Source organism: Salmo trutta, unplaced genomic scaffold, assembly GCF_901001165.1.
Source record: "Salmo trutta unplaced genomic scaffold, fSalTru1.1, whole genome shotgun sequence".
Lineage (NCBI taxonomy): Eukaryota > Metazoa > Chordata > Actinopteri > Salmoniformes > Salmonidae > Salmo > Salmo trutta.
This window is the reverse complement of record NW_021823073.1, coordinates 760,052-769,855: the sequence shown is the minus strand read 5'-3', so window position 1 is coordinate 769,855 and position 9,804 is coordinate 760,052. Positions and strand designations below refer to the sequence as shown.

The 9,804-nt window shown below is 42.2% G+C and overlaps 1 protein-coding gene across 1 annotated transcript; it reads left to right on the top strand.

Annotated features, from left to right (window-relative positions):
• Window positions 1-79: 79 nt before the first annotated feature.
• LOC115188752 (gastrin-releasing peptide receptor-like) lies at window positions 80-8,953 on the top strand. Its single transcript, XM_029747566.1, has 3 exons — window positions 80-529; window positions 8,052-8,403; window positions 8,549-8,953. The coding sequence occupies exons 1-3, from the start codon at window positions 114-116 to the stop codon at window positions 8,945-8,947; spliced, it is 1,167 nt and encodes a 388-aa protein (XP_029603426.1). The 5' UTR covers window positions 80-113; the 3' UTR covers window positions 8,948-8,953.
• The last annotated feature ends 851 nt before the right edge of the window (window positions 8,954-9,804 follow it).

Here is a 9,804-nt window from a genome sequence, read left to right as displayed (position 1 = left end):
AAGTGGAAATGCATTTTTCTATGCACCAGTTGGAGACTATCAATAAGGCAAATTAAACAAATTTTATTTAAACGTTTATAGACTCCATAAACAAGACATGGGACGTTGAGAGAATGTCCTTCGAAGAACCTTTTAATATTATCCAAGAATTGGATTTATACCAGAATGTGTCCAAATGGGCGCACCACGGTAATCACACAGGGGCCACTTCGGAACAATCCATCCACTACATCAGCATCGCCATCACTGCCATTTATGGAGTCATCATAGTCGTGGGACTAATCGGTAACATAACCCTGATCAAGACATTGTCTTCCTCTAAATCCATGCGGAATGTCCCCAACCTCTTCATGTCGAGTCTCGCGTTCGGGGACTTGGTCCTCCTGGTTACTTGCGCGCCGGTGGATGCCAGTCGGTACCTCTCGGACGAGTGGCTCTTCGGGAGAGTTGGATGTAAACTCATACCATTCATCCAACTCACCTCCGTCGGAGTGTCAGTTTTTACCCTGACTGCGTTGTCTGCTGATAGGTAAATAGCCTTCACTTTATGTTTTAGTCTACTACACTCATATTGAAACATGGACGTTTAGTTATCCAACTTATCCATAGGCTACACATCCCATTGCCAACTGATCTGGTATTTGAATGTAGAGTTGTATAGTTAAGTGGTTGTAGCTTGCCATCCTTATCGAAGATTCTCCACGAGCGCATCTCTGGCGGGCGAGAGGTTCTTCGGCTAAACTCTACCGAGCTGGAAATAATATGAATTTAAACAACGGTATGGGTACAACCTGTCAAGAACATGCTGCTACTGAGACAATGCAGAGACAATCTGATTTACTCTGTTGCGTTATTACGCATTCGGTTCAGTGGGATCATACTTTGATGTGAGATATGAGATGTGCTAGAGTCATAGAAATTTGATCTGACATATGAGCAGAAATGTATAAGTGTGCGACTTCGTGTGTGTGCGTGTGTGTTTGTGACAGTGAATGAGTAAATGAGTAACGGTGCTTGCATGTATGGGCGTGGCTGTGTGTTGTGTGGGGGTCATAGGCTATATCCTTCCCACAACCAACCTTTTAAATGGGATGATATAGTTTGCATCCCAAATTGCACCCTTTCCCTATGTATCCACGTGGCTCTGGTCAAAAGTAGTGCACTAGGGAATAGGGTTCCATTTGGAACGCTACCATAAAGTGTGCATCACTGTGGAGTGGGAGGAGAAGACATCCATTATATAGACTGACCATCACCATGTCAGCCATATAATGATACAGTCTCTGGCTAGCCTATTACAATGTTCTGTGTCTTTGCTCTAATGTCTCTCAATTAGCCTACGATCCCATTAGCAGATAATAATCAATTCATAAATGACAGATACCCCCCTCTCCTCACTAGCTCCCAACGTTTCCTCCGTTTAAATCCTACCCATATACTTTCAAAACCTAGGTTAAAATACTATTTGAGATAATTTCAATTAACTTTATCTGTGCTTGATTGAGCTTGCCTCAATGTGTAATGGAACCTGGCACTCCAGGCATGCAGGAGAAAACACTACAGCTGGACTATATATACTAAAGTATGTGGACACCCTTTCCAAATGAGTGGATTTGGTTATTTCTACCACACCCGTTGCTGACAGGTGTATAAAATCGAGCACACAGCCATGCAATCACCATAGACAAACATTGGCAGTAGAATGGCCTTAATGAAGAGCTCAGTGACTTTCAACGTGGCACCGTCATAGGATGCTACCTTTACAACAAGTCAGTTCGTCAAATTTCTACCCACTTAGAGCTTCCCCGGTCAACTGTAAGTGCTGTTATTGTGAAGTGGAAACATCTAGGAGCAACAATGGCTCAGCGTAAGCCACATAAGCTCACAGAAGGAGACCGCCGAGTGCTGAAGTGCGTAGCAAGTAAAAATAATTTGTCAGCACAAGAACTGTTCGTCGGGTTGAAATGGGTTTCCATGGCCGAGCAGTTGCACACAAGCATAAGATCATGCTCAATGCCAAGCGTCGTGTAAAGCTTGCCGCCATTGGACTCTGGAGCAGTGGAAACGCGTTCTCTGCAGTGATGAATCACGCTTCCCCATCTGGCAGTCCGACAGACGAATCTGGGTTTGGCGGATGCCAGGACAACACTACCTGCCCCAATGCATAGTGCCAACTGTAAAGATTGGTGGAGGTGGAATAATAGTCTGGGGCTGTTTTTCATGGTACGGGCTAGGCCCCTTAGTTCCAGTGAAGGGAAATCTTAACCCTACAGCATACAACAACATTCTAGATGATTCTGTACTTCCAACTTTGTGGCAACAATTTGGGGAAGGCCCTTTCCAGTTTCAGCATGACAATGCCCCTGTACACAAAGCGAGGTCCATACAGAAATGGTTTGTCGAGATTGGTGTGGAGAAACTTGACTGGTCTGCACAGAGCCCTGACCTCAACCCCATCGAACACCTTTGGGATGAATTGGAATGCCGACTGCGAGCCAGGCCTAATCGCCCAACATCAGTGTCCGACCTCACTAATGGAAGCAAGTCCCCGCAGCAATGTTCCAACATCTAGTGGAAAGCCTTCCCAGAAGAGTGGAGGCTGTTCTAGCAGCAAAGGGGGGACCAACTCCATATTAATGCCCATGATTTTGGAATGAGATGTTCGACGAGCAGGTGTCCTCATACTTTTTTATTCATGCAGTGTATTTAAAAGATTTCAAATAGTAGGTCTGATACCTCCTATTGAAAGTAGAATGTGTCTTCTGTATAATCTGCTGTGTGGATATATAAAAGGAATAGAATGAATAGAATATAATGAATAAAATGGAAGGAATATAATAGAAAATAATGAATAGAAGAAATAGAAGGAATAGAATGGAAGGAATAGAATAGAAAATAATGAATAGAATAGAAGGAATAGAATGAAAGGAATAGAATGGAATGAGTAGAATAGAATGAATAGAATAGAAGGAATAGAATAGAATGGAAGGAATAGAATAGAATGAATAGAATGGAATGAATAGAATTAATAGAATAGAAGGAATAGAATGGATGGAATAGAATGAATAGAATAGAAGGAATGTAATGATGGGATGGAAGGAATAGAATATAGGATGGAAGGAATAGAATATAATGAATAGAATAGAATGGAAGGAATAGAACAGAATAGAATGAATAGAATGGAAGGAATAGAATAGAATGAATAGAATAGAATGGAAGGAATAGAATGGAAGGAATAGAATAGAATGAATAGAATAGAATGGAAGGAATAGAATGGAAGGAATAGAATAGAATGAATAGAATAGAATGGAAGGAATAGAATGGAAGGAATAGAATAGAATGAATAGAATGGAAGGAATAGAATGGAAGGAATACAATCTAATGAATAGAATGGAAGGAATAGAATAGAATGAATAGAATGGAAGGAATAGAATAGAATGAATAGAATGGAAGGAATAGAATAGAAAATAATGAATATAATAGAAGGAATAGAATGAAAGGAATAGAATGGAATGAGTAGAATAGAATGAATAGAATAGAAGGAATAGAATAGAATGGAAGGAATAGAATGAATAGAATGGAATGAATAGAATTAATAGAATAGAAGGAATAGAATGGATGGAATAGAATGAATAGAATAGAAGGAATGTAATGATGGGATGGAAGGAATAGAATATAGGATGGAAGGAATAGAATATAATGAATAGAATAGAATGGAAGGAATAGAACAGAATAGAATGAATAGAATGGAAGGAATAGAATATAATGAATAGAATAGAATGGAAGGAATAGAATATAAGGAATAGAATAGAATGGAAGGAATAGAATGGAAGGAATAGAATAGAATGAATAGAATAGAATGGAAGGAATAGAATAGAAGGAATAGAATGGAAGGAATACAATCTAATGAATAGAATGGAAGGAATAGAATGGAAGGAATAGAATAGAATGAATAGAATGGAAGGAATAGAATAGAATGAATAGAATGGAAGGAATACAATCTAATGAATAGAATGGAAGGAATAGGATAGAATGAATAGAATGGAAGGAATAGAATGGAAGGAATAGGATAGAATGAATAGAATAGAATGAATAGAATGAATAGAATGTAAGGAATATAATGAATAGAATGAAAGAAATAGAATATAATGAATAGAATAGAATGAATAGAATGAATAGAATGTAAGAAATAGAATGAATAGAATGGAAGGAATAGAATGAATAGAATGGAAGGAATAGAATGAATAGAATAGAATGAATAGAATGAATAGAATGTAAGGAATATAATGAATAGAATGAAAGAAATAGAATGAATAGAATGGAAGGAATAGAATGAATAGAATGGAAGGAATAGAATATAATGAATAGAATAGAATGAATAGAATGTAAGGAATAGAATGAATAGAATGAAAGAAATAGAATAGAATGAATAGAATGAAAGAAATAGAATAGAATGAATAGAATAGAATGAATAGAATGAATAGAATGTAAGAAATAGAATAGAATGAATAGAATAATAGAATGTAATGAATAGAATATAATGAATAGAATGAAATAAATAGAATAGAATGAATAGAATAATAGAATGTAATGAATAGAATATAATGAATAGAATGAAAGAAATAGAATATAATGAATAGAATAGAATGAATAGAATGAATAGAATGTAAGAAATAGAATAGAATGAATAGAATAATAGAATGTAATGAATAGAATAGAATGAATAGAATGAAAGAAATAGAATATAATGAATAGAATAGAAGGAATAGAATATAATGAATAGAATGGAAGGAATATAATATAATGAATAGAATGGAAGGAATAGAATATAATGAATAGAATGTAAGGAATATAATATAATGAATAGAATGGAAGGAATAGAATATAATGAATAGAATGTAAGGAATATAATATAAGGAATAGAATATAATGAATAGAATGTAAGGAATATAATATAAGGAATAGAATATAATGAATAGAATGTAAGGAATATAATATAATGAATAGAATGGAAGGAATAGAATATAATGAATAGAATAGAAGGAATAGAATATAATGAATAGAATGGAAGGAATGTTGATGCCCAATCAACATCTTAAATCAAAGTCAAATCAAATCAAATGTATTTGTCACATAGACATGGTTAGCAGGTGTTAATGCAAGTGTAGCAAAATGCTTGCGCTTCTAGTTCCGACCATGCAGTAATATCTAATATCTAAGTAATATAACCTAACAATTCCACAACAACTACCTTATACACACAAGTGTAAAGGAATGAATACGAATATGTACATAAAAATATATAAATGAGTGATGGTATAGAACGGCATAGGCAAGATGCAGTAGATGGTATAGAGTACAGTATATACATAAGAGATGAGTAATGTAGGGTATGAAAACATTATATAATATAAAGTGGCTAGTGATAAATTGATTACATAAATTTTACCATTATTATAGTGGGTGGAGTTGAGTCAGTATGTTGGCAGCAGCCACTCAATGTTAGTGATGGCTGTTTAACAGTCTGATGGCCTTGAGATAGAAGCTGTTTTTCAGTCTCTCGGTCCCAGCTTTGATGCACCTGTACTGACCTCACCTTCTAGATGGTAGTGGGGTGAACAGGCAGTGGCTCGGGTGGTTGTTGTCCTTGATGATCTTTTTGGCCTTCCTGCGACATCGGGTGGTGTAGGTGTCCTGGAGGGCAGGTAGTTTGCTCCCGGTGATGCGTTGTGCAGACCTCACTACCCTCTGGAGAGCCTTACGGTTATGGGCGGAGCAGCTGCCGTACCAGGCGGTGATACAGCCCGACAGGATGCTCTCAATTGTGCGTCAGTAAAAGTTTGAGAGTGTTTTTGGTGACAAGCCAAATTTCTTCAGCCTCCTGAGGTTGAAGAGGCGCTGCTGCGCCTTCTTCACCACACTGTCTATGTGAGTGGACCATTTCAGTTTGTCTGTGATGTGTACGCCGAGGAACTTAAAACTCTCCACCTTCTCCACTGCTGTCCTGTCGATGTGGATAGGGGGGTGCTCCCTCTGCTGTTTCCTGAAGTCCACGATCATCTCCTTTGTTTTGTTGACATTGAGTGTGAGGTTATTTTCCTGACAACACACTCCGAGGGCCCTCACCTCCTCCCTGTAGGCTGTCTCGTCGTTGTTGGTAATCAAGCCTACCACTGTAGTGTCGTCTGCAAACTTGATGATTGAGTTGGAGGCGTGCATGGCCACGCAGTCGTGGGTGAACAGGGAGTACAGGAGAGGGCTGAGAACGCACCCTTGTGGGGCCCCAGTGTTGGGGATCAGCGGAATGGATATGTTGTTTCCTACCTTCACCACCTGGGGACGGCCCGTCAGGAAGTCCAGGACCCAGTTGCACAGGGTGGGGTCGAGACCCAGGGTCTCGAGCTTAATGACGAGTTTGGAGGGTACTATGGTGTTAAATGCTGAGCTGTAATCGATGAACAGCATTCTTACATAGGTATTCCTCTTGTCCAGATGGGATAGGGCAGTGTGCAGTGTGATGGCGATTGCGTCATCTGTGGACCTATTGTGGCGGTAAGCAAATTGGAGTGGGTCTAGGGTGTCAGGTAGGGTGGAGGTGATATGGTCCTTGACTAGTCTCTCAAAGCACTTCATGATGACGGAAGTGAGTGCTACGGGGCGGTAGTCATTTAGCTCAGTTACCTTTGTTTTCTTGGGAACAGGAACAATGGTGGCCCTCTTGAAGCATGTGGGGACAGCAGACTGGGATAGGGATTGATTGAATATGTCTGTAAACACACCAGCCAGCTGGTCTGCGCATGCTCTGAGGACGCGGCTGGGGATGCCGTCTGGGCCTGCAGCCTTGCGAGGGTTAACACGTTAAAATGTTTTACTCACGTTGGCTGCAGTGAAGGAGAGCCCGCAGGTTTTGGTCCCGTCTGACGTCAATACAAAATATTCATTCAGGTAGCAGACATGGCGCTCTTTACCAAACAGTTAAAGGAACCGAGGGGATTGAAATATGAAGAAAAATGGAGAAACAGAAGAATGTACAGTTGATTGGAGAACAATCGGGTTTGAAGGATAGCACATGGTTAGAGGAAAACTGTGTCCCAACAGGCACCTTCTTCCCTTTATATTGCACTGTTCCACATAGGGAATAGGGTGCCTTTATATTGCACTGTTCCACATAGGGAATAGGGTGCCTTTATATTGCACTGTTCCACATAGGGAATAGGGTGCCTTTATATTGCATTGTTCCACATAGGGAATAGGGTGCCTTTATATTGCACTGTTCCACATAGGGAATAGGGTGCCTTTATATTGCATTGTTCCACATAGGGTGCCTTAATATTGCTTTGTTCCACATAGGGAATAGGGTGCCTTTATATTGCACTGTTCCACATAGGGAATAGGGTGCCTTTATATTGCACTGTTCCACATAGGGAATAGGGTGCCTTTATATTGCACTGTTCCACATAGGGAATAGGGTGCCTTTATATTGCATTGTTCCACATAGGGAATAGGGTGCCTTTATATTGCACTGTTCCACATAGGGAATAGGGTGCCTTTATATTGCATTGTTCCACATAGGGTGCCTTAATATTGCTTTGTTCCACATAGGGAATAGGGTGCCTTTATATTGCACTGTTCCACATAGGGAATAGGGTGCCTTTATATTGCACTGTTCCACATAGGGAATAGGATGCCTTTATATTGCACTGTTCCACATAGGGAATAGGGTGCCTTTATATTGCACTGTTCCACATAGGGAATAGGGTGCCTTTATATTGCATTGTTCCACATAGGGAATAGGGTGCCTTTATATTGCACTGTTCCACATAGGGAATAGGGTGCCTTTATATTGCACTGTTCCACATAGGGAATAGGATGCCTTTATATTGCACTGTTCCACATAGGGAATAGGGTGCCATTTGGGACACAGCCCAAATGCTAGCAAGACATCTGTATAAGGCAAGCAGAGATCAAGAATAATACGTCACACATATTTCTGAACAGGTGGCCTAAGTTGAGGAGAACGTGTTTTCTTCCTCCTCCTCCTCATCCTCCAGGTACAAGGCAATCGTGAAGCCCATGGACATCCAGGCATCCAACGCCCCGGCGAGGATCGTCCTGCGGGCTGCAGTGATCTGGCTCTTCTCCATGACCCTGGCTGTCCCCGAGGCTGTCTTCTCAGACCTCCGCTCGTTCAGCATCCGCAGCACCAATGAGACCTTCATCACATGCGCCCCCTATCCCCACGATGGTGAACTGCACCCCAAGATCCACTCCATGGCCTCCTTCCTCATCTTCTATGTCATTCCTCTGTCGGTTATATCAGTCTATTACCTGTTCATCGCCAGGAGCCTGATCAGGAGTGCCTATAATATGCCGGTGGAGGGCAACGTGCACGTCAGAAGACAGGTGAGTCTCTCTTCTCCATCATCTCTTCTATTTTCTTCTTCTTCATCTCTTCTATTTTCTTCTTCTTCATCATCTCTTCTATTTTCTTCTTCTTCATCTCTTTTATTTTCTTAATCTTCACCTCTCTCTCTCCACAACATCACAGATAGAGTCCAGGAAGCGCCTTGCCAAGACCGTCCTGGTGTTCGTGGGCCTGTTTGCAGTGTGCTGGCTCCCCTGTCACGTGATCTACCTCAACCGCTCCTACCACTACTCCGAAGTGGACACCTCCATGGCCCACTTCATCTTCACCGTGGGAGCCCGCATCCTGGCCTTCACTAACTCCTGTGTCAACCCCTTCGCCCTCTACCTGCTCAGCAAGAGTTTCCAGAAGCAGTTCAACAAGCAGCTGTGTTGTTGCTGTGGAGCCCTGGCGAAGAGGTCCCAGAGCCAGGGGAGGAACAGGAACAACACTCACATGGCCTCCCTCAGGACCACCAACCACTCAGTGGCCAGTCTGAGCTTTATTCATGGAAAACACGTCTGTCAGGAGGACAGTGTGTGAGAGACAGATGGGTGGACGGTAAGAGAGAGACAGACAGAGAGGTGGACGGTAGGAGAGAGACAGATGGGTGGACGGTAAGAGAGACAGACAGAGAGGTGGACGGTAGGAGAGAGACAGATGGGTGGACGGTAAGAGAGACAGACAGAGAGGTGGACGGTAGGAGAGAGACAGATGGGTGGACGGTAAGAGAGACAGACAGAGAGGTGGACGGTAGGAGAGAGACAGATGGGTGGACGGTAAGAGAGAGACAGACAGAGAGGTGGACGGTAGGAGAGAGACAGATGGGTGTACAGTAAGAGAGAGACAGACAGAGAGGTGGACGGTAGGAGAGAGACAGATGGGTGGACGGTAAGAGAGAGACAGACAGAGAGGTGGACGGTAAGAGAGAGACAGACAGAGAGGTGGACGGTAGGAGAGACAGATGGGTGGACGGTAAGAGAGACAGACAGAGAGGTGGACGGTAGGAGAGAGACAGATGGGTGGACGGTAAGAGAGAGACAGACGGGTGGACGGTAAGAGAGAGACAGACAGAGAGGTGGACGGTAAGAGAGAGACAGACAGAGAGGTGGACGGTAAGAGAGAGACAGACAGAGAGGTGGACGGTAGGAGAGAGACAGATGGGTGGACGGTAAGAGAGACAGACAGAGAGGTGGACGGTAGGAGAGAGACAGATGGGTGGACGGTAAGAGAGAGACAGACAGAGAGGTGGACGGTAGGAGAGAGACAGACGGGTGGACGGTAAGAGAGAGACAGACAGAGAGGTGGACGGTAAGAGAGAGACAGACAGAGAGGTGGACGGTAGGAGAGAGACAGAGGTGGACAGTAGGAGAGAGACAGACAGACAGGTCAACCAAGAG

Excerpts from the sequence above, each read along its gene's own strand:
- LOC115188752 (XM_029747566.1), top strand. The coding sequence starts at position 114 with ATGTCCTTCGAAGAACCTTTTAATATTATCCAAGAATTGGATTTATAC. Across the intron at positions 530-8,051 it reads ACTGCGTTGTCTGCTGATAG|GTACAAGGCAATCGTGAAGC; the intron begins GTAAATAGCCTT and ends CTCATCCTCCAG. Across the intron at positions 8,404-8,548 it reads ACGTGCACGTCAGAAGACAG|ATAGAGTCCAGGAAGCGCCT; the intron begins GTGAGTCTCTCT and ends ACAACATCACAG.